The sequence below is a fragment of the Artemia sp. Qi Xiang Cuo genome, chromosome 4, assembly GCF_049724085.1.
Source record: "Artemia sp. Qi Xiang Cuo chromosome 4, ASM4972408v1, whole genome shotgun sequence".
Taxonomy (NCBI): domain Eukaryota; kingdom Metazoa; phylum Arthropoda; class Branchiopoda; order Anostraca; family Artemiidae; genus Artemia; species Artemia sp. Qi Xiang Cuo.
In genome coordinates, this window is record NC_142797.1 from 54,203,490 (window position 1) to 54,229,742 (window position 26,253).

Below are 26,253 nucleotides of genomic sequence, written 5' to 3' on the forward strand. Positions count from 1 at the left end.
CGGGTTGCAACTGAATTATTTTTTTAAAGGATATCCTAACAGCTAAAAAAGGATTTGTTTTCCTTATTAACTTTCAAACTATTATCTGCCTCAGTGCAGAATTAACAGTAAAAGTAAATAAAAATAAAAGTCAGAATACAAACAGTGTTTTTTTTAAATATTTTATTCTTAATTCGATACTGAAGACGATTAAGCAGAGTTCTTTACTGAAATACTTGCATTGTATTCTTCTTTTTCAATGGCTCTTTTTAATTTTCCTTATTAAATTTCAAACTATTATCTGCCTCAGTGCAGAATTAACAGTAAAAGTAAATAAAAATAAAAGTCAGAATACAAACAGTGTTTTTTTTTAAATATTTTTATTCTTAATTCGATACTGAAGACGATTAAGCAGAGTTCTTTACTGAAATATTTGCATTTTATTCTTCTTTTTCAATGGCTCTAATTATTCTCATTTTCTATTTTTAACCATTATTCTTTCATTACGATTAGTAAGTATGATTTGAGAAATTACTTTGGGCGTCGCAGCGACGATCTATAAAGGAGAATTTTTTAGACTGAATGGAAATTTTGAAGCTAACTATCGTTTCTAAGGGAAGATAATTTTTAAGTAGCAAATCTAATTCTAATTGATTATCAAACTGACGAAACATTTGTCAGTTTGCTATAAGTGCATTCCAAAATTATCAGTTTAGCACAAGTTTTCAGTAGTCTGGATGACATATCAAATCTCCCAGAAATACTGAGACAAAATTGAGACGACTACTTTTATTTCACGTTTGTTTAGTCTCTTTAAATAAGCCTTTTTGACTGTAACCATTCCTATTACTTAGTTCTTCTAAATACAAATATATAATACAAAAGTTAGGGCTAGATTAGTACATACAAAGGGCGTCGAATCGTAGTCTCAGTTGTGGGATATTTCTATGGGGACATGTTGAAAACCAGCCCCCCCCCCCTACGGCTGCTGGAATCAAACCCTGGGCCCCACATTGCCAGGCAGAGTGACCAATCCACTGTAGAACCAAAGGGATGCTGCTGAGCATAGGCTAGTTAAAAGAAAATATATACAAATATGTCGGTTACTCTTGACAAGTGGTTCTATCATTTTTGGCATCATGTAGAGCGAGCATAATAAGCGATGGGGGGATTACAACTAACATTTCTGTTTATTTTTCAAAATTGGTTTTATGATACTGCTGGGCATCACTAGATGGCATTGGTTTAATTTCAGAGACAAATGTTAGTTTCTTTTTCCATTCTCTATGGTTTTACCTGTTGGAGAAAACCGAACACATTGAACTCTGACTTCTGGTTTAAGTTTCCTCACTGCCATATCTCCTTTCCTTACACCTGGGAGACTAATATTGCGAATTTCATCATCGTCTTCCATTCGGGCCTCTATTAACGCCATAGGACCAAAGTCAGTCATAGATTTCTTACTTACAAAGTCCTAAAATAATACAAACTTATACAACAAGGACTAAGAGGACGTCTTGAAGACTTCTGGGAAAAAAAGTAAACTTCTGGAACATTATTTTTTAAGCGTCAAGAAACTAAAATATTTTATTTAGAATAGAAAAACACTGAGCCCTATTGCTACAATTTGCTTTAAGGCTTTAAGAGACAGGTAAAGAAAATGGTTTATATATAGGGACAGGGGTCCAGAACTATGGAAGCGTTTTGTTTTATTTTGGTCTTTCGTAACTAGTTCATAACTGAGGATTGCAAATTTTAAGTGGCTGGTCACATTCCGAGGGGGAGGAGTTAACTAGAATTGCCTCCTGGGTACAGATCTGAAGGAGCTCCGATGTTTTCGGTTGTTGTTGTTTTTGTTTTTTTAATCGTGATCAGCAGTTTGTAGCTTGAAAACGATAAGAGATAAAAATTCGTTTTTTTTTTGCTTATGTAAATCCTGTGAAACAGAGAAGGAAAGTTTCTACAGTGCTTGCAAAATTTCTAGTAATTTTTCGGATTCTTTTTCTAGCCCACTAAATAGTAATAAAACAAAACTGTACTAGCTCCAAAAGAAATCTTCTAATTCTGGTGTCTACAGAACATGAAACATCATATATATAGATAATGTGATGTTCTAGACTTCTAGAGAATAGTTCTGTAACAGTCAATTATAAAACTTCAAATCCCGACTTGTTCATTGGCTTTTATGAATTTTTCAATTTTAAACAGAACTTTTTAAATTTTCGACTTCATAGCATATACAGCTTGGGCTACAAGCTACACTGAAAAAAAAAAGAAAAAAAAGAAATTCAAGCTTCTACGTGAATAATAAGTGGGTGAAAGGATTCAGAAGACTGTCTTTCACATATCTACCAGAATAGGTTGTAACATCTCAACAAGAAGTTGACAAATTATTCTCATCAGAATATGGGTCAGGGGGGCTACCCCATCTCAACCAAACCTCGAGAAAATCAAGAGGAAGTGTCCTAACTACGACTGTTTGGGGTCTCAACCGGCCCAGACTTTCGTGGGAGTGATTAAAAAAAAAACATTCATTTTTGTAAATCACCCCATCAACCAGAGACGGTTGTCAAATATATATCAAACTTTGTGAGAAGTAAGCGCTAGTGTCCTACTTGCAATTTTGGGGTCTGAACCCTATCTTACCTCTTTGGGGACTAGGGGAGGGGAATACATCCTAGTAAACATCTACTAAACACGGTGTCGTAGGATTTCACCAAATTGTGGAGAAGATGAGATTTACATCTCCACAGTGTGTTTGGGGAGGGGTCCCTAAAGAATTTCATCGGAAGATCTACCAGGAAATGTTGCTCAATCTATATTGAATATGCTGAAAAGTAACAGCTAGTGTCCTAGTTGCGCTTTTTGGAGGGTCAGGAACTAGTTTGATCCTTGGAGGGGGCGGGGACTGCGGGTTACCTAGATTTTAGTCATCAGGGTAGTTTGTCTAAAGGAGCTGACAGGATTTAACCTAACTTAATCAAAAGAAACAGTTACTATCCTAGTTATGTCTTTTCAGAGTCCGAAATCGATTCAAGCTCTGTGGAGGAGGAGGAAGAAGAATGCCTAAAATTCTTCTCATAAGGATATCTATTAAAAGAGGACGTCGGATTCCAGCCACTTATGATAAGAAGTAACAGCTACGCTGAGCTGGGTCTTTTTAATGTCTGTACCTGATACAACCTCTGGGGAAGTCAAAATCTCTTAGTGTCAACCTACTTAGTAGGCGAAATAATCGGAATTACTTAAACAAGCCTGTTCAACGTGGTAGTAACTGCAGCTCTACAGTTATGTTACGGTTATGGTTTCGGGTGTACGTGCTCGATTGGAACACTGTGAGGGAAGCGCTACATTCTTTTCACCGGATTAACTAGAAGGGCTTGTTGGATCTCAAAAAAATTTTGAAGGATCAGAACTTCGGGTTTAGCTGCATTTGAAAGGGGCTGAGCCTGATCTGATAGCTTATACATTATTTGCTGTTGAAGTCAACGCCATGTGCCCTTTTAGACTTTGTTTAATATTTTGATTATGGCGTGTGACTTTAAAACACAAGTAGAGCGTTTTACGGAAAGTCCATAATTGCAAGAAAGTGTCCAGGGCCGTCACATAGGCGATCAAAACAGAGAGTTTGTGTATTTGAGCAATAATTACTGGTATCATTTTGTCGTTGCTTCGTGCTTATACGTAAAACTTATTTCTTTGGTTATCTAACACCACGGCAAGCATGAAGCAGGATATTGTTGTTCTGGATGAGAGACGTGTGCACGTGTTGCTTCATAATAGTGACTTTGGTCACAGTTGCTACAGGACATCACGAGGCCTTGACATTGATTTTAGTTTCAAGGTTGACAGTAAACTAAGTGAAGCGCAGTTCCTGCGTTATTTCGTATTACTTGTAGACGAACGGCATCTGTATTTATTTGTTTACTTCAATCGCCTTCTTTTCGACTACTTTTTGGTTTTTATTCCACTGGAACCAACGAACGCGAGTTATATTTTATCCATGAATTTCACCGAATAAAAACGAACCTGAATAGTTTTTTTTTGTAGAAAAATTATATTCATAGAAAAACACAAACTTAATTCTTAATTTTTTGTTACATGTTGTATATATTTTTAACATTCAAACAGACTTCAACGGAGTTATATTTCATTGGTGTATTTGGTCAAATCAAAGAAACTTCATCAAAAAAATTCTTTTTTTATTCACACAGTACCTCCTTGCCCAATGTTAGTCTTCATTTACTCGTCACTTAAACTTTTATAAGTGGTTAAATTTTTAAGTTTTTTTTTTTTTTTTGCTTCCCTTTTTTAGGGAGAGGCGGAATATTTGGTATATTTTCCAGAGATATTTCCATTCTTTTTCGATTTTTCGCAAGCATTTCTGAGCCAGACGGCCCGTTTCCAAAAAACTAAGAAATTGAAACTTGAAATTCTCTTTGATTTAGTGGGGACGACAGCCTCCTCCGTTTGACCATAAACCATAGCAGTTGTCACGCAGAAGCATTTCGACCGGCTCCCTTTAGACCCTTCCAAACCGGTGGGATTTACAACTGATATCAAATAACTTAGCCTTAAGCTTAGAATACTGTATACTGGTACAGAAAATTTGACGTTTTAAACTGGTATGACACATTTAACCAAAGGACACGCATAAGCTAGTCCAAAAAGTGTTACCTCTATCAGTTATTGAAATAACAGAAGTATGACTTACAGGTATGTACACTCAGATTCGTATATTTACAAGAAAAAAATCTTTTTATCTATTACCCATTAACACACTAGAAATAAAAAAAATTGGTCAGATGAACTTAAACAAGATCAGAATAAGATAAATCGATTAATAGGACAAAAAAATGGATTCCGTACATTCTGTACATACGGCAGAACTCTTAGAGAAGAAGATAGTTATGGATAGTTCTCTCTCGTGGGACTCCGCCTTCCCCTTTGTCTTATTTTTATTAATGCCTAATAATTGTGAGAAGCGGAAGCGTTTCAAATGGTTGATTTCAAATAGTTGACAGTTGTATCTCAAAGTATCTAACCACTTCTATAGCCTCCTTATTTATTTTCCCAAAGTTTCTCTACTGTCCTTCTGATCTAACTTCTCACTACTGTTTTCAAAAAACCTTGGGGAAACACATGCAATATTCCAATAAATTATTAATTATCGATGTATTAATCATTTATTATTAAACAGCCCTAAGAAGTCCATTGTAAAAAAAGAAGTGTCTACATACACAATTACCAATATTACTGAAACAAATTAAAATAACAATCCCAATCAGCCAATACTGCTACGACTACTAACAACAACTCACCGCAGCACCAAGCCACCTGAGGCCAACACAGCTACGCACATTCCTCCTCCTTCTATTCAAAGTCCTCTTTACACACTCCTAGAAAGTTCCTATTTCCCTTAAATCTTTCTTTACGACATTCTCCCATCCCAGCCGCGGACGACCTACTTTCCGTTTAGCCCTAGACCACGGGTCGATAACCTTTTGCTGTAAAAGGGCCTAAAGTTTACGTTGGGATATTACGCGGGTCGCACTTAGGTTACCGGTCATTACACAGTAGTCTAGTATTGTAGGTATACTATAATGAGTAGAGTATATCTACAATATTTATGTGCAAATATTTTAGGTCTAAAAATAAAACGCTTAATGTATATTTTTACTACATTCTTTGTAGTTAATACAATAAATGAGATTTTCGTTGTTGGATTTGAATTGCAATTTTTGTTTACACTAGCTTGTATTTTGTAGTAGAGACGTGAAATATTGCGTCTAAATGTATGTCCGATAACCAAGAACAGTATTTGTTGTTTTGATAGTTCGGGATTGAAAAAGTTTACTCACAAATATATGTACTACTAAACATAGTAATTAATTGCTCAGCAAGCCTTTTTAATTCCTTGTAGTTTTGAGAAGACAAACTTCCATAGAAATCCACCAAGTTGTTTTTTTCCTTAAAATCCATTTTAAGTTTGGTAAAACTTTGTAAATATATCACATTGATCTGCAAATCACTTGGTACATGGTAAGATGGAAAATATCCATCTTACGAGAGATCTTTGTGAAATCAGAAACCCGGTTTTCAAACTCAGTTTCAACTTGTATTAATGCACTTTTCATTTTAGTATTTTGCCAAAAAAATTTAGGCCAGCTTCTTCTACTGCTTTCTTGCAATTTGGAAAATGATTGATGTGAATATATCCTTGAGGTCATGAATATAATTCAAAATAGATCTTGACTGAGCCAAGTGGATGGTGAGACTCCTCCACCTACTGAGTTTGATGGAGCACCAGTTCGCATGTGAGGCTGGAAATTTTTCCTTGGAAATATAAATTAAGGTGGTAAATACTGACTGCTTGCAGAAACAGTTCCGACCATGGTCACAAGGACAGCTCTCTATGATGATGTTGCCTTACACAATATCACCTGACTCCTCTCCCTAAACACTTTAGGAGGAATATAAACAGTGGCCACAGAATTTTCGTCACAGTGGTATATGTTACTCGCATTACAAGGAAGCTTTTCTAGAACTGACTTCAAGTTTGAGTAGAAATGTTCAATGTTGACTCTGTTAAAGCGCGTTGCATGACCCAAGCTTGTGGGTTCAGGCTTGCGTAGTAACAGTTGAGGATTTTAAGCTCGAAAACCTACCAGCCAGTCTATCCCTGTCTTTTTGGCATTGCTCCAGTTTTGAGGGATTGCCTTGTTGTTTGCTATAACAAAGTAGTTAATGCAGTCAAAGTCATATGCACTGGCAATTTTAGTTACAATTAGTTGGGGTCGTAGTCGCAATCAGTCACATTCAGAAGTATTTGCAGTTGCAAGTAGTCACAAATTCAAACAGTTAAAAGCAGTCACAGTTTGAAAAAGTCACAATAGCAGTAGTAGTAGTTTCACAAGTAGTAGTTGTAGTAGCCCTCAAAGGTTCAATTTATTGCTCTAGGCTGTTTTTCAGATATTGTTCATATGCCCTTTTGACAACCTGCATGCATAGAGTACATATTGATTTTGTTTAATATACTTGCAATATCCCTTGATAGTTTCACCTTAATGACCTTAGCCATCCCATATATATATTGCAGATAAACCATTTCAACATCCATATTTGTCTGGTGGGAGCACTTGTGCCGAATCCTAACCCACTATGGGGTACCACCTCCATGTTGAAGATGCGGTAATGAGGTGCGTGGTAGGTGGCACCTTTCCCCGTCTAATGATGCATGCCAATGGATTTATGGGCTTTGTTGGGCTAACCACCCGGCAAAGCTACTTTTACCTGGTTATGATTAACAACAAAAAGCCTCGGACCAAACATCCATTTTGACGATGACCTGTAGCACGTCCACCGACCATCCAAACGGACCTGATTACGGTAGCCCACTGCCATGTACGAGGTCTCAGATCTAAGTTTGACCAGTTCCTACATTTAGTGAATTAGGTCAAGCCATCTATCATGTGCATACTGAGACCAATCTAAACCAAGAAATAAAGAGCAGTAAGGTTGCCATACAGGAATACACGCTCCTCAGGCGGGATCGAGAGTGTACTGACGGCGCTAAATGCGGAGGAGGAGGTTTCACTGTATATCTACAGAGCCGTGTACCTTATTCGTAGCCTGAACTTACCAGATTCACCTGGCGAAGAAGCTCTGTGGGTTAGGTTGACCCTCCCAAATAAATCCGTGACTGTCGGTACTGTATATAACCCTCCAACTTACCAGATTACCAGCTACCTTGAAGCCTCCCTCGAATATATTCGGGGCAAGTACGCTAAGTCTGCCATTATCCTTCATGGAGACTTCAACATCATTCATAGCGTGTGGCTTCGCTGCAAAAATTCTGATTGGGAAGGTTTGGACTTGTATGATCTATCTGTCTCTTACGGGCTGGAACAACCTGTCGATTTCGACACTTATCACAGCCTAAACGGATCCTCTTGTATTGACCTCTTTCGTACAGATCATCCTGACTCCTGTAATGCAGACGCTCATGCTTTCACCAGTTACCACGTTTCCGTCGTTGCACGTGGAAACCTACGTATTCCGCCTCCAGTAAAGCATGAACGAACAATCTGGCTATACAAAAGAGGTGATTGGGACGGTTTGAGAAACACTCTTTTTTCTCATCAGTGGAGAGCCTTCCTCCTCGAAGGCCCAGAGAAAGCCGCAGATAAGTACCAGCAGGCCATAGTTGACTCTGTCGAAAAGATATCCCTTCAAAGCGGACCCAGGTGTCCATTAAGGACAAACGTTGGTTTAACGCCCAGTGTAAGAAGACAATCCAAGCAAAGCAAAAGGCACACAAGCGAAGGCTACTTTTGAAGAGCGAAGAGGAAAGAATTACATTCATAAATGCGCACAAAGATGCAGTTCTTGCGATTCGGCAGTCCCGGGTTTAGTATAAGGAGAAATTTGCCACCATGTTTCAACATGCGTCAGAAAAGAGTTGGTGGAAAATTGTCACGGAGGCTCTACCGTCGTCCAAAGTGACCGGAATTCTTTCTCTCCAGAGAAACGGAACAGTTGTATAAGATCCACAGGCAAAGACTTAAGTTCTTGCTGAGGCTTTTGCAGATTTCTCGAATCTAGACGATGACGGTAGAGAAGTGCCAAAATTCTCCGACCGAACCGACACTGTCCTGGAACGAGTGAATTTTTCTGCTCCCAAGATCCTTCGCATTCTGCAGCATCTAGATGTGACCAAAGCCAAGGGTCCTGACAACATACCAAATGTTGTCCTCAAGTCCTGCAGTGCCGAACTAGCTGGACCCTTGTCATTGCTTTTCCGGCTATGCTTTCGCTCCGGAACCTTCCCACGAACATGGAAGTCCGTCCATGTTATACCTACTCTAAAGCCAGAAGGCGATCCAACGAGCATGGGCTCCTAGAGGCCTATTAGCCTTCTTTCCTGTGTTGGCAAAGTCTACGAGAGCGTCTCCAATAAAACACTTCATCAGTACCTGGAATCAAATGACCTTCTAGGCGATCGCGAATATGGATTCCGCTGGAAACGCTCAACATTAGACTAACTAGTGGCCCAGTATCAGGAGTGGATAGAACTACTGACAATGAGATACGACATCAGGCTATTATCCTTCTACATTGCGAAAGCTATTGGTAGGATATAACGCTGGGGTCTGGACCGGAATTTCAGTGTGCATTGTTGGTGTGGTACCATGTCAGAACAGACTAAGAATTTCATTTATAATCAGTTTCACTGTTTTGTTCTAGGTGGGTTCGTTCCCCATGAACGTTCGGTGATATCAGGGAAACCCCAGGGCTGTGTTTTGGGACCTACGCTCTTCCTTATCTACATAAACGACATGGGAGACAACCTCGCAAACCCTCTGCATTACTTTGCCGACGATATCACGACACATTCAGCCGTCCCTAAACACGAAGATCCAACACAAGCCTCTCTTTCCCTACAGATGAATCTTTTTAAAATTAAATAGTGGTCTGATGCATGGATGATCAACTTCAATGCATCTAAAACAAACGAGCTTCTAATTACAGATCAAAGGTGCCACGTGAACACCCCAGTTTCATCTTCAAAAATGAAGCTATAAAGAGAGTCGATGAGCTTCGTCTACTGGGGATTCATTTCTTCACCGATCTCTCTTGGAACAATCACCTTGATCGGGTGAGAACCCTCTGCGCAAGAATGCTGACAGTTACTATTTGCTGCAATAACCATCGTTAATGGAGCTCGATAATCCGACTAATAAAATCTATAAATAGTCCCATAGCGGAACAGGAATGCCCGCTTTATTTTGATGTTCCAAAAACGATGTCGGCATTATTTCATAAGATCTAAAAGAGTACAAATAGGGTGGGCAGTACCTGTAAACAAGAATCGCCCCAGCCTCTAAATGAAAGGTTTGATGTAGCGTCGATGGCTGTTTTCTACAAGTACATGAATTCGCCTCCCTCAGACGAGCTCTCTCGAATTGTGCCCCCTTTTGTCCAGCCGACAAGGCAGACACGAAGGCATACAGCTCGGTCCAATTATCTAAAAGAGGATACGCCGAAAACCGAGTACTTGAGGAACAGCTTCATCCGGCGTTGCACTTCTATCTGGAACGATCTTCCTGAGGGTATTATCCCTACAAATCCCTCTGTTGACACCTTCAAAATAAGTTTCAATAGATATTCAAAACCTCGAGGCCATTTAAAGAGGTAAATAAATAGCGGCATATAAGATACTTTGAAGTACCTGGCGCCGTGAATTTTGGAAAAAAAAAAAAAAAAAAAAAAAAATAGTTATAAATCCCCCTCAAGAGATCCCTAAGTTTCAACTTAATACCTTTATCCGTTCCTAAGATGCCGTAATATGCCCTTATGCCAAACTTGGACGGAGACAGAGTCTTTTGATTTAGTTCAACATCCCAACGGTTTGATTTAGTTCTAGTTCCAACGTACCCCCTTTTTTCCTGGGATATTGCACATACCCCTTTTGATAATCTTGATATGTATTGTACCTTCTGATTTAGTATTACTCTCCTCTAGTTTCCCTGAAAGTGGAAACTTAATACCTATTCTGTTCCTGAGATATTGTATTTATGCTCCTTTGACAACCTGGTTGTACTTAAACCCTTTTGAAAAAATTTACACTCGATTTTGTAGATGGGTTTCATCTGGTATATGCTAGATGTCCCAGAGTTTACCATATTTTCTCGTCCCCCTATATACCAGTAGACACCCATCTGCAAAATCAAGCGTTGTTTTTTCTTCTGAATGTTTCGCCACAAGATGACCACCTAGCATGACCAGATAATTTGGCTTTCATTTGGTACCCCAAGCGCTAAATTTTACTGAACTAAAAAGAATAAACAAAGAAAATCCAAAGACAAAGTATTTTTTTGGGGAGTATTTCCCAAACTTTGAGAAGGGTTTGCTAAAAAAAAAAAAAAAATTTTAACATACCAAAACAATTGGTCTGAACTGGATAGTTGAAAATCAAACTATCTGTGCTAGATGAGGCTTACGGATTTTTTCGAGAATGCTATATGGCACCCCCTTTTACTTCGTTGTGTATTGTTATGGGGAGTATGGTCCGTCAGGTGCGTTGCGGCGAGGGTCTTGCAGGCCGCACCAATACGCCTCTTGGGCCTTGTGCGGCCCGTGGGCTGCGGGTTGCCGACCCATGCCCTAGACGGTTGGCCAAAATGAGCAATCTTTGGCAGTCTGTCATCCTTCATCCGCAGAACGTGCGGCTGAAGCTATCTCAGCATTTAGCCATCAGCCTAGCCATCTCAACATTTCCCTCGTTATTACCCTAGAAAGTGGGATTGAACCACTGGGATTGAATCAGCCAATGCAGGAATAAGAAATTCACCAAGTCTTAAATTACCAAGGACAGTGAAGATGTAATCTGAATTTGGAAACTTACACAACCATATACAACTTGAAAAATTAGGAAAGAGCGGGAATTCAATTTCTAACCCAAAGACCTTCATATGCAGTTATGCAGTTTTTGGTAGTAGCGGGAGCCAAATTAAAAAAGGAAAATAAGATGAAAAATCAGCAAAAAATAAGCGAAAAATATACGTCACAAGACAACTTAAGAAGGTGTAGTTGTCTTTGGGAACCAAAATTTTGTTAATGTCTAATTTTTATGGACAAAAAGTGCTGTCTAATTTAACTAATTAGTTTGGCTCATTTATTTCGTTTAACATGGCAACACTGACGAAAATGTGGTAGCCTACTGCGTACTGCCCTAAAAATTTTATATCTTGAAACAACCAGAAGAAAAATATTCAAAAATTTCAGTTTTTAGGCGTGAATAAGATGAGTCGATTGGGAAAATATTTTATTTTAATGTCTTTGGTACCATAAGAATGAACAGAAAACTATATTAATTTACACAAATCCAAACTCCAAGGTATTATTTGTAATAACTCCCATATTTACATAACTAAATTTATTCATTTTTAAATACGAAGTTGACACACATTCAACAGATGCTTCGTCAAAAAAAGGACTAACTTTACTACCTTATCTTTAGACCTCGGGATAAAGAAAGTTAATACATGTTTAAAACTCCAATTTCTTCAATTTCGTATTTAATAAACCTTCAATTTCTACTTTTCTCATAAATTATACGAATATTGTTTGTGAGACAGGGTTGTCGACCTAAGGGCTTTGATGAGAGTTGAGTTAGTTAGTGTCTTGGCCTTAGACTACACACATTCAGCTTGAGTAAGATTCCGAGTGCCAATCCTTACAAATTTTTATTTAACTTAATACTATAAGTGAATCTAATTTTTTGCATTTATTTGGTAATTTGTTTTAATTATTGATTTTTCTTTAAGGAGGAAACAAGGAGTCTTACTATTATAGTTATTTGTAGGTAAGACCTGATTAAAACAAAGATCAACAATTTTTTGGCAGCTAAGAAGATATCTGCGAATATAGCCTACTAGATTTGTTCTACATTACATTAAAGCAGTCATTTTTAATTTTTTAATTAAATAAAAAAAAAAGAAGTTTTTTTAACTGAAAGTACGGAGCGACGTTAAAACTTAAAACGAACAGATATTATTCCGTATATGAAAGAGGCTGTCCTCTCCTCAACGCCTCGCTCTTTACGCTAAAGTCTTTTATTGTTTAAAAAAAATAGAGTTATGAGAAAGTCAAACTTTAGCGTAAAGAGCGAGGCGTTGAGGAGGGGACAGCCCCTTTCATATACGGAATAATTTCTGTTCGTTTTAAGTCTTAACGTCGCTCCTTACTTTCAGTTAAAAAAACTTGTTTTTTTATTTAATTTTTGAACGTTTTCGAATTAATGTAGGTTTTGATTTCGGCTCACCGTACATGAATAATTGGAACAAAATTTGCATATTAATTTTAATTTTTTTGGTTAAATGGCTTTCTCGAAAGTTGTTTAATTTTCTTTGCATACGTTTTAATTAGAAATAAATATATGTAACTTACGAATTAACTTACGTAACGAACTTCTATATTCATATACTTTTAATACGTATATCAGGGGGTTCGCCCCCTAGTCAATGCCTCGCTTTTTACGCTAAAGTTCGAATTTTCTTCCAATTCTATAAAAATTACCCCTTAATCAAAAAGGCCGTTAATTAGAATAAATAGTTCTTATGAAAGCACTAAACAATCCTCAGTTTAAAGAGCGAGCTATTGACAAGGGGGCGAACCCAGTCATATACGAAATATTTTCTTTTCGTTTTAAGTTTTTATGCTGCTCCTTACTTTCAGTTGAAAAACTTGTTTTTTTTAAATTTAATTTCTGATCTTTTTTAAATAATGCTGGGAAATCCGGCGCCCCCTTCATAGGAATGTCTCTTCCCCCATGAAAACTTCCTCCATGGAATGATCCTCCCGCATAACCCCCGACCCCACCCCTACTACCAGAAAACATCCCCCCTGAAAACGTATGTATACTTCCCAATAACCAATACTATATGTAAACGTTGGGTAACGTTCATAACTTTCAGCCCTCCCCCCGGGGCTCTGGGGGATTAAGTCATCCTAAAAGACATAGTTATCATATGTTCAACCATGCTGAACAAAATGGCTATCTCAAAATTTTGATCGTGTGACTTTGGAAAAAAATGAGCGTGGGAGGGGGCCTAGTTGCCCTCCATTTTTTTGGTCACTTAAAAAGGGCACTAGAACTTTTAATTTCCATTCCAATGAGACCTCCCAAGATATTTTAGTACCACTGGGTCGATACGATCACCCCTGAAAAAAAAAAAAAAAAAAAAAAAAAAAAAAAAAAAAAAAAAGCACGCATCCCGTGATCTTTCTTCGGGCAAAAAATACAAAATTCCACATTTTTACAGACAGGAGCTTGAAACCTCTACAGTAGAATTCTCTGATACGCTGAATCTGATGGTGACATTTTCATTAAGGTTCTATAAGTTATAGGGGGTCATTCCCCCTTTTTCGAAAATCAGCCAAATTTTCTCAGGCGCGTAACTTTTGATGGGTAGGACTAAACCTGATGAAACATATTTTAAATCAGCATTAAAATATGAATCTTTTGATGTATCTATTGGTATCAAAATCCCTTTTTTTAGAGTGTCGGGTCGCTACTTCCCGTTTTTTGAGCCGGGTCGCTCCTTACTTACAGTTCGTTACAACGAACTGTTCGATAAATAGTTAAATTTTTTCTTATACATGGCTTGTTATTTATTAATAACGAAGACATATTAGGTTTTCTGTTTCTTGATTTGATGCAAAGGGTTGAGACCTTCTCTTGCCGAGCGTACCATAACCCTAGAGAGTAAAATAAATGTTATACCCTGAAGCTATTGTGATAACCCTGAAACTATTCTTGTTTTCGCCTAGTTTTCTAATTGAATGCGCTCTTTTATGGTTTTATGTTTCTTGTGATACATATGATTTTGCGAGAAGCTAAAAGCTGCAACTTAGATCGAAAGGATAAGATTCTAAAATCATTGGACTCATTAATTTTATATCTATCCTTTAACCTAACCAAATTACGATGTTACTAAAAAATTTTCTTCTATTCTCGCACGTTTGAGACCTGTTTTCAACGTCTTTATTTAAAAATAAGGCAAAGTAAATTTCAAAATGTAATCCAGTACATGGTTAGAGCTGAATGTCAGCTATTGAATAATAGTGAAAATTGCCGTCTTACACCCGAAACATTAAAAAGGTAAAATTGCAGGAAAACAACATCCCAAAAACTACCAGAGAGAACATAAACGTAAGTACCAATAACAGTGAAAACGGTTGTTTGAAATTGATTGCTTGAATAAGTTCAGCGGAAACTTACACAACCATATATATCTTTAAAAATTAGGACGAATTTTGAAACCGACTTCTAATTAAAAAATCCCATACAAAGTTACGCAATATGCAGTTTATATGCATCATTATGGAGTTTTTGGCATTAACGGGCGCGAAATCAGAAAAAAGAAACGTGGGTGAAAAAACTTGTACGGACAAGAAGCTTTATGAATTTTAACTAAATAGTTTTGCTTATTTATTTTAACGGCTCAACTCGGCAACACTGACGAAAAGGTGGTACTGCCCTATAAACTTCATAACTTCTAAACAACTAAAAGAAAAACTCGTAGAAATTTGCTGTCTTCAGGCATGGACAGACCGAAGAAGAGGGCAGAAAATGTTTTTAATTGGATGCCCTTGGTCCTTTTAGTAATTCTCATTTCAGTAGCAAATAAAATTTAAGAGAATAAGCTAAACAGCGTAAAACATATCTTATCCGTAAACTCATAGACATGTAACCTTAGGGAGACCACATCTACATTTTTCCCCAAATTCCTTGGCACGATTAACTCAAGAATTAAGACTTACATCAATGGCATCTAGCGACCGGTTTTGAGTCACTTCAAACTTCTTTAATAATAAGCCTTCGGTAACATAATACAGACACAAATTTTTTGATTGGCCAGCAGCTAAGATACATAAACCGTCGGCAGAGTAGGCTAAGGTTGAGAATGCTCTAAAAATAGATTAAACTTAAGAACAAGCAGCTTTTAATAGACGTTTCTCGTACAGAATGATGCCCGGTTCACATTGTAGTCACACTTGTGGGTAAAATAAAAATTACGCAAGACTAGAACGCTACTTATACGACCCACTCAGAATTTGTTGAGTTGAACACTAAATAAAAGCGTCTGTACGCAATTGCCAATATTATAGATTCAAATTAACAACAATCAATACATAAAGCCTTAAATTACACCAATGACAGTGAAAATGAAATCTGATTTTGGAAACTTACTTAGCCAGCTTTGATGCAGAACATCATTGAAAACTTTAAAAAAGTATAAAAATGCAACGACAAAACCGTAAAACTCATAAATCTTCTAAAACTACTTGTTTAATAAAGATACCTGGAACTTTTACTTTAACTCTTCGAATTTTTGAATATTGCGCTCAAATTTAAACAATAATTTTCCTCAACAATGTTTAGAATTATCAGAAAATTTCATCAACATTTGATGAGAACAGTTTTCCGATAGCTCACAAAAAATTGACCGTCAGCGAAATTGTTACAAACATTTTCTGTTTGAACGGCGGAAACGGGCCTTTTACCGTTAGGAATTCGTGCTATTCATCGCCTGACAACAGCGTTGCCGAACTTAATTTTTTGGGAAAATCAGAGAAACACAAGCTGGGAAAAAAGATAGATCGTACATTGTTACATTTTAATTGCCTTTATCTAATGAAGGCGAAAAATTGTTTTACTGCAGTGGCCAATTTTATTAGTCCAGGGTAAGTCAATGGATATAAATCTTGGTAAAATTGTTAAAAAAAGAAACAAATGGCAAAAGAGAACATCAAAATATATGTAGTTAAGGATGTTTTACGGAAATATTAACTGAATCAACAGAAAGAGATTTTGTTGTGTACACAAGATAACATTTGGAACAAAAAAAATTGTTGTTTCCGACAACACCGCTTTCAGGAGACGAAATTCGTTTGCAATTTGACGCACAAGCTACGCGACACTAGGGCTTGCAGTAAAATCTGTCACTAAGGTTAAGAAAACAGTTAATGACAAAAATATAGCTTTAGGGACAATTTCATTGCAATAAAACTTTTTAACTTTAACTCTGCAAAGGTATAAAAAAAAGCTCTAGGGGCTATTGGTCTCAGAGCCGTTCCTAGGGTTGGTGGCGAACGAGGAAAAATTAATTACAGCGCCCCCTCCCGACTTAAACATAAGCAAAAAAAAGCCGAATCAAAGTGAAAAATTCGATCAAAATGGGCACCCCCCCAGCCATCCTCTTCCCTGAAGCTGCAGAGCCACGGTGCAGAAATCCACTCGAAATCCCCTTTTGGTGATCTTCAGTTATATCTTAACCCATACCCACTTTTAAAATATCAATATAGATACCTTTTTAGAAAGCATCCGACTATGAATTGTACATGTACATGTATACAGTTACAGAATTCAAGAAGAATATTAGGTAAAAGCAGTAAACAAATATTACAGAAATTTTGTTTTGAACCTGATATAATCTGACTTGAATCGCTGGGAGCCTCGAAACAACTGTCGTCAGAATTTTGCGCTCGATCATGAACATGAGGAACCAAAAACAGTTGTCCTCCCAGCTTCTACATTAAGACGAACACTAACTCAGCGTGAAAGCACACCATAGACCATAAAACTTTCCTTACTGTTACGACGATATTTTAATAATTAGGTATATAAAAGGGTCTTGAATGCATCATCCGGGTAAAAAAAATTGAGAGTTTAAATCAAGCGGTAAGTTACACACGAGAAAATCGCATGACAACATTTGAGTGAGATAAAAGAAAAAATAGAATAGAAGCCGAAAACGATATGGTATTTTGTCTTTACGTGATTAATAACTGATAATTTGTTAGTAGTATTGTTTTCTAAAGTAATTATACCCTCATTCATTTCATTATTACTTTGTCAGCTCCGTTTTGTCGACTGCATAGAAATATTTCTCTTCAACCAAAAGACATTAGAGACGCGGAAAAAATTCAATACTTGTTACATAAATTTTACTATGTATCTTAAACATACTATTTCCCCGAAAAGACAAAATTGTATTTAAATCTAGGGTTCGATGAAAAAAAAGCCCACTTTCTCGTTTATATACATGGATGAAAGGAGTGTGCTTTGATATGCCAGCACCTATCTTTACAGCACCTACCTTTCAGTTTTTTTGTGTCCACCGCAAGAACGAAAATTATTCCACACACCATCGCTTAGTTACTGCTTTCTAGCGTAGTTCGCAATAGCAAAAATCATTGACATGTGACTTCAGAGGAATAGAAAGCAAATGAGAAAATGTGTGTGAGAGAGAGAGAGAGACAGAGAATCTAAGAGAAACAATCAGAGAAAGAGTTAACCCTACTTACTTTCCTTCTAGATTCTTTTTTGCTGTTGTAAAATCAATTTCAGAGCGACCGCTACCCAAATCGTTTCTGCCATTAATCGAGCTAACCTGTCTGCCTTCTACTGAATCAAAAAGAAGGATTTGTCCATCTAAAGTTGCAACAGCAATTTCTTTTCCATCAGGGCGAAAACAAACATTCAAACCTATATTAAATACATACATAAATACAGCATCAAAAGCATCCGAGGTTCTACATAAGTTGTAATTTATGTGATATAGTTGTTACTGCCGCAGTACGGTTATAATACGTACAATTGTAACTTATGTGATTTCCTATTGGGTACAACAGTAGACAAAAAAAGAACATCTGGTCGACATCGGTCAGGCAAACAAACAGGAAACAGATTTTAAGGAAAAATATCGTAAAAAAAAAGAAAGTTTAAAAAGTCTAACATACGAAACAAAAAGAAACGCGTAAAATAGATTTCGCCAACATTCACGATCTAATCAACTCTCTACGAGGGATCATAACGATCATCACAAACACAAAAATGAAGACACCAACACACCAAAAAAAGAAAAAAAATCAGATGCAAAAGAAATGATATGCAAATACAGTCATGACTACTCAATCTACTTATTATACAGATAATAGCGTTTATTAGCCATGGTTATTGACAATTTATCCAGAACGCATCAAAACCAAGAACAGAACCTAGTGCACATGATATCAATGGAACAAAACAAATGGTGTATCTACCATTGATTATAAAATTATTTGAAAGGTAAAATGAAGTTTTAGTCCCTTTCGCCTTAACATTTCTTCGAAGGATTTATTAAGAACATATTAAGAAATTAAGAACCTACTTTATTAAGAACTATTATAGAATACAGCTTATAAATGAGGGTCCATTTAGGTACAGGGTATATAAAAATATACCAAACAGTTTTTTAGCCAGAGTTTTTGGACACGTTTTATCTGCAACGGGGCTGGATTCCCCTATCTTTTAGGAAGTAAAACACCAATGCAAGCACACGAAGTGATTAAAAACTATCTGGAGGACTCAGAGAAGAAGCTCAGTAACTCATTTTGAGAAAACGTGTCAGTTACACTCTTTGGCTCCAGACTTGACGATATTCATGTCAAGAGATATGTGGTAAAATAAATATAAAAAGTGGATTACGAAAGTTTTAATAGCTATCAAAATAATATTATAGGATCCAAAGAGAAAATTAAAAGTTTTAAAGTAAGCCAGTCACTTTCTAAATGAGTAAAAACCTCAAGAAAAAAAAAATAAATAAAACGCAGAGAAGATAAATGACATAAATTCGTGTCCCTGCGACGCACTATTTTTGTGATTTGTGATTACTATAAGAAAAAGACAGCTTGAACTTCAGACTAGTTATAGACTTTCTGCTTTGCATTGGAAAAAAAGCAGGGGAAATTTCAAGTAACATGATGTGCTCTTACAAAAGGAAAAAGAGATACGGTAATCAGGGCCGTATCCAGGATTTTTGTTCAGGGGGTTTTTACTAATTTTTGACTTTTTTTTTGGGGGGGGGGTTACTAATTTTTGACTCAGTTTTCGACTAATTTTACTGATTTTTACCTAGGTTTTACTAACGACTTATTTTCGAGTCAGTCAAAAATTTCGGGGGGGGGGTTCAAACCGGGTAACCCCCCCCCCCTGGATACGGCCTTGACGGTAATCATTTAACGTAAAATGCTTCATTTAACTCGATGTATTTGTTAAAAAGATTATGTTTAAAGTTTTAAAAGTCAGAACTCTAAGCTGCTTGAATTAAATGATGGTTGTTTGCTTCTTTGGGAGAGAAGAATATAAACCGAGAACAATATAAAAATAGAGGACCATTTTCACCCCCAATGTAAGAGTGTTTGAATAAGTGTGTTTTACACTTGATGTGTGAGTATGAAACGTTGAAGAATTTTAAAGATAATACCTTTGTGTGTGTGAAATACGACGAAGAGTGGCTAATAAGGGTGATTGTGATTTATGACTAAGACACTATTCTGTGGCTGGAATGATTCTCCAGGGTAAGAATGGAGGAAATTGAAATATGAGAGAAAAATTGTAGAAAATGTTTTAAAGGCAAGGTTTAATTGAGATTCAAAAATATTGACAAGGTGCTCAGTTATTTATGAATGTTGGTATAAATTATCTTTGTTGCCATGGTTCTTCAGCATTTTTTGCCTTAAGTCTCATATCACATTCTGTGACTCGTTGAATGAATGAATCCAATGCTTAAGCTTAAAAGTTATGCTTCTGTTATTCAATGGAAGAGTCATTTCAGCATGGAGTAAGTTTTCTAAGTTAACTTAACGAAGACGTATTTAACATAACAAATAACGGAGTATCTTTTATGTTAACTATGTTTTCTAAGTACGCTTTAGCACTTGATGTCGACAATTCCTCGATATTTCGTTTTTCAGTTCAACTTCGACCGTTCTGGTAAAGACGAATAGGCAAAATCAACGACTTAAAAGATTTAATTCCAATGAGCTGAGGCAACTGGAAACTGAGAACATTAGCTGAATTATCCCAGCTATTCTTTACAAGAATCAAGCAGGGAATCATTTTTTTCCCATTAAATCGACTCAAAACTTAATTATTTCCTAGAATATTGACGGCCACCTTTTGTAAATTTACATTATCTTTAAAAGTTTTACCTTCCAAAACAGAGGATTGACACAACTCACCGCAGCACCAAGCCACCTGAGGCCAACACATCTACGGCCCACAGATGACACAACGGCTACGCAAAAGTACTTTTATTTGTATATTTTGATTTACATAATCCTAAAAAAAGGTTTTTGAACCGTTAATGATCTGCATATATATATAAACACTATTTGAATCACTTTTCACTACGATTTAATACTAATATCACACATCAAAGTGTGATATCTATTAAATCGAATAACAATAGAAATTGACCTTTATCCTTGATCGTGCACCTTGACTGTAGAAACTGAGAAACGAACTTAAACTTTATTGTAAATACAGACTTTTAATGCTCTCCTTCGAGTTGACAAAAATTTCACTGCTTTTAAGGGAAATTTGTATTTTTTTTTTTTCACGTAAACAAAAGAAGAAAGAAAACTTTACCATCTGCAGTCAATGTAATGGCTTCTCTTGATACTGATGTCTCCACAGTATCCCAAATACGCATTGTTTTATCCCACGACACAGAGACTAGAGTAGAACTTGCAGAGCTTGGGTTAAAAGCAATACTTGAAACTGGACCTTCATGCCCACTCATTACCTTAAAAAGGAAAAATAATTATTTAAAATTAGATTAGATCAAACTCAAAACCATTATTTTTTTTCCTTCTTTTTAATTTTCATCACTTATTCCTTTTCCTCAAATTCAAGTACTTAATATATACGATAGTGCAGCAAAATATATATTGTACATAACTTTTCAAATAGCTTACAGAAGCACCGCACCGAAAATTTTTATCTATAAGGAGGGGAGGGGGATTTGAAAACGCAGAAGGTCTCAGGCTTGAACTCCCTCTAGGCCTCCCCTTAGAATGCGTTTTGGCTGAAGGTTCAGGCCTGATGGTTAGGCTTAAATTTTGCTTTCTCTCTATTTCTTCTCAAGGAATTGTATGCAAGAGGGCAACTATTACTTTTTTGTAATTAAAGCAAATGTAAACCTGGTTTTTAAGATTATTTTAGCCATAGGAAAAACAAGAAATTTTTTACTTGGCAAATCTGAGACAATGAACATTCAAATGCATTAAAGCAAAATGTTCTACAAGAAAATAGAGATATAGGCACCTATGCAGACAAAACAGGACTTGGCTACAAAAAAAGACAGGGTACATTTCTACGGATCAATGAATAAACATCCAGTTTTTAGCTCAGCAAGAGGGATAGAATTTACACAATACACATTTCTTCACATAGTTAATTAGGTATAAACCAAAAAAAATTATGCTTGTGCTTTGATTTCATTGGCTAACACCTGTGACGTATTTTCACAAACCGAACACATTCTTCTTCATCTCTCTAAAGATGTCTTCCTTATTTCTGAATATTTTCTTATTTATACCACCTTAGATGAACAACATGAAACGAAATTCAAATTTCGATATGTAACAATTTAAAATAGCCACCTACCCTTTTGGTTCTGTAATATCTAAAAATATTCATTCTGAAACTAATGTTTTCTCGAGGAAGGAAGCTCCATATATCCAATTCACCCCAGCCTGAAGGTACCCACGAGTACATGAACATTTTTTTCTATGTTTCCCCTACAGTAACATTATCCTCTCGAGTATCCTATCTGTAGACAGAAAACGATAAAGACTCCCCTTAGCCATTGATGGCACATAAAGTCTCAAAACCACGCTTCAGCTGCAGGGACATTTTTGCAGTGACAGACAGCAAGCCTGTTGCCCAACCTTGCGGCAGCTGGAATTAAACCCCGAGTCCCGTATTTCCAAGCTGTTTATTGTGCTAATACATGGTTATCTATAGATAGATACATAGATATAGATATAGATATATATATAGATATAGATAGATATAGATATAGGTTATCTATAGATATAACAACTGGAAAAAAAAAACCATAAAGTTGCCCTTACTTCAAGCAATTTACCCAGCTGAAGGGACCAAAGATAAACGTCGAATACGTCCTGCCCTCCAGCTGCTACTAACTCCCCACTGCTATCCACTGCAACGCATGAAAATTGAACTGGACGAGGTGAAGTTAAGGTCTTGAAGTTCCGATACCTGTAAATAAATTAATTCTTCATTGAATAAAAAATAATCAAAATTGCTAAAAGATTTTTAACTTTACTGTTTAACGATTTAACAGTTAGAAGGAAAAGTCACACTGAGCTAGGGTAAGATAAGATATTTATTCCAAAAAATGACTATCACAAGCCCCGAAGGGCCGAATTCGCATAAAACTCAGGAGTCTGAGTTCTGAAGAAGTGGAATATTTAGAGATTAGAGAAGTACAATTATGACAAGATGTGGTCAAGTGAATTGCGGTAAAAAATGTATAAGCATCATCCAAAAAATTATGCTAGGAGTCAGAATTTCAAAACACTCTCGGCACAGTACTGAAAATGACCACACCCGATCTAAATTATGTTATTTACGTGAATTTTGGGGGAGAGGGAGACAACAATTAGAATTATCATTTCTTATACAAAAGTGTCCACACTTTTAACCATATATACATGTATGTATGTTGATCTTGTCCCTCTCTTGCCTCTTATCACTCGTGTTTCTAGCGTTATCCAAGTTTTACTATAGTGACTTCTGATTATTTTTATCATTTCATTATTAATTACGCATTTTCTTTACCTGAATTCTGAATTTGTATATCGTTTCTAAAACAATATTTATTTTATTTTTTTTGTGTAAAATAAAACTCGAAATTTTTGCCAGTGAGAATCATTTTTGAAATAGAATCTTAGCTTACCTATAAGAACTATGAGAGAAACAAAAAGATAAAATTACTTTTCTTTTCACATTAAAATTAAAAGAATTATTTTCATAAGTCGAGACAACTGTCTACGGATCCTAAACCCATTCTGATTAGCTACGAATTAATCATACATTTTTGATTCCACTTCATAAAAGCTGAAATACAATCTTCATTCAGATTATCCAGTAAATCCAAACCTGACTGTATTTGTCCGGAAGACTAAATGATACACAATAAATAAAGGCAAATCTAGAAAAACAGAAATAGAATTGAAGAAATACACAGCGACCCATTCAAAAATAGACCAGCAATGATGGGGTAATAGGGGACCTCAAGACGCGCTTAATTCATTCTTGAGCATATCCACCTTGACTTCTTTAAGAATTATTTGGTTTAAGTACATTTTGGGCTAACTCCAGTTGAGTTCATAAATTCTGACTAAACAGACAAAGTTGTTGCTGTATTTTTTTTCTAGAATACATGCAACTGTTAGGCCCCTTGAAAGAGGACACTTTTCTGCTATCTCCGTTTTTCTTCTAAGCAAAAACTTAATCATAGATAAATCTTGGTAGTCTTTTAAGAAAGCAGGTTCACAATAATACAGTTCAAGAACAAGCCCGGAAAGAATATTCTTCTATTTTTAACACACTTCTTTTCTAAGGAGGGTTCATCCCTGTGTTCATCCCTGTCAAATCAATCTGGGTTAGGTCACAAACCAAAACATCTGTAGGCCTGCGCATAACCAACTCGGTTGCAGTTAACTAGCTTAAAATAATATGTTAGAGTTTCATATTAGACAATTCATTAGAATCTTAAAAAGACTTTTAACATACTGCGTTTCCCAATGACGCCCAATAATATATCCGAGATTTTGACAAGAGGGGGGGGGGGCGAATGTATTGATCTTCTTTTTTCGCTCGACAGAATATTGTACAAGAGATAACGAACTACCTGAAAAGTAAACTGCACCAAAGCAAGAGGGTTCACCACCCCTTCCTACGTCACCATTAGAAGTGGGCGGTACCGAGTAGCAGAAAAAAGCAAGTATCAGGCAATGTTGACTTTTTAGTAGAGAAACAGCCCCAAAAAGAAGAAATGATACTTCTACCTATGTCAAAGGGTCAGTCATTTTTAGTCTCATGATTAATGAGTGAGATATAGCCCTTTTTTGGTACGTTTAGTATTGACATTACGTCAATACTAAACATCAATGATTAGGTTTAAAATGCCTACTATAAAGACCAAGATCACATACAGAGTGTCACCACGGGAAGGGAATTTTAGCGCCTAATTCGATGTTAATGTTTTAAATTCGAATTTTATACTTTACAGTGGGAAATAAAAATTAATTATATCTGAAACAATTTATGAAAAAAAAATTCTTTCGACAAAATCAAGCTAAACAAAATTGACAAAGGGTAGACGTATTTTTGTACAGCTAAAAATAGGCAATACAACTCAATTTTATTTGATTTATATGGACCACGTAACTGCGTCCATTCTTATGAAAAGGTGGGATTAGCTCAAAGATTTTTAAGAACGAAGGCCCCCCCAGGGAAGATTTTGAGATGGCATACTAAAATGTGCAAATTCAGAAAATTTAGGGTCTGAACCTTTTTTTGAAACGTTGGACTCTTCCCGCTAGCAAAATCTTCCGGTACCCAGGGGCATTCACAGACAAAGACAAAGGACTGACTTTTGGCCATGTAATATATTTTCTAATCTCTAACATTTTGGCCATGCCTGGGATTAACACCATTCTCTCATGAAAATAAAAAATTCTCATATGATGACATGCATCCTAAGAAAAAGAATAACTCTAGTGCTACATATTTAGTTAAAATACCGATATTCATAAATTGAGCCGGAGCTAGTCAAAAAGCCTTTCGGACGACAGGGGCGAAAAGATACCCGTGTCATATACTTTATTATGAGAAGCAGACAGAAAATATTTTGTTCCCTTTCCCAAACAAGAAATTTCAAGTACCCTTACCCCACCCCCCAAAAATAGAAGAAAAGAAGATGATTGCATTTTTTCCAAGAAGTTTCGACTCGAGATCCTTGACCGTGAGACAAAACAAGGTATACTCTTTTGTGATGATCACAAACTAGTTGAGTCTAATTGTAAAAGTATTTCCAAGAAACCTTGGTTTCAGCTGCATGTTGTGAAGCCTCCCGTCATTGGCTAGGTATTATACACATTAACTAATTATATAAACTAAAATTAGATAAAAAAAAGCACTTAATACCAAATAACTCCCAAAGTATCCGTTTCCCATGGATGTGCGTGCATAAGTGCTCACAGGCCCACTAAGGCCACTCCCCTTGTTTGCAGGGAGATGCAAGGGAGAAAATCAATGCGGGTTTGGGACCTTTGTCACCATGCAAGGACTGCTGTATCTTCTAAATCTCACAAGAAAAGTTTATGCCACTCAAAAGCATAACTAACAATCTAAGAAGTATGTTAGAATGTATTTAACCAGTCCGGAGAAGAGTAATGTTAGGAGATTGAGATTGCAACCACAAATCTACTCCTAAAATTTGTTTGCATTATTTTTCCCTGGCATATACGAAGAGAGTTAATGTGTTTCCATTAGCTATTGATAAATTAATCTGATGACATACCTAACTGTGTCACAGGCTCTAACTGTACCATCCAAGGAAGCCGACAGAATTACTTTTCCGCTTTGAGTGAACGTGACATCCGTCACACTGGATGAGTGAACTCGGTATTCTCGTGTGCAGAAGCCCGTGCCTGTGTTCCATATTTTCACCTGTAAAAAGAGGATACTAACACAGAAAATAATTGATTTCTTATCCTTCAGAGGCAGAAAAACTTAAAGAACGAGTTAAGGATGTCTCTCTTTTGGGAAACCAAATTCCACCAAAGGGTCCAATTTAAAAGGAATGTTTGATTGAACGCAACTTTCAGTTTCGGGGGTCACTTCAA

The 26,253-nt window shown here is 36.5% G+C and overlaps 1 protein-coding gene across 2 annotated transcripts in view; it reads right to left on the reverse strand.

The window, feature by feature from the left end:
• LOC148953240 (periodic tryptophan protein 2 homolog) overlaps positions 1–26,253 on the reverse strand; it is an 80,680-nt gene that overhangs the window by 16,684 nt on the left and 37,743 nt on the right. For both annotated transcript variants that reach the window (XM_089088412.1, XM_089088411.1), the window contains exons 10-15: positions 25,929–26,077; positions 22,450–22,597; positions 20,960–21,116; positions 17,854–18,034; positions 15,307–15,454; positions 1,276–1,453 (exon numbers count right to left, since the gene is read on the reverse strand). In XM_089088412.1, coding sequence (XP_088944538.1) covers positions 1,276–1,453; positions 15,307–15,454; positions 17,854–18,034; positions 20,960–21,116; positions 22,450–22,597; positions 25,929–26,077 — 961 coding nt within the window. The remainder of the gene's footprint in view (positions 1–1,275; positions 1,454–15,306; positions 15,455–17,853; positions 18,035–20,959; positions 21,117–22,449; positions 22,598–25,928; positions 26,078–26,253) is intronic.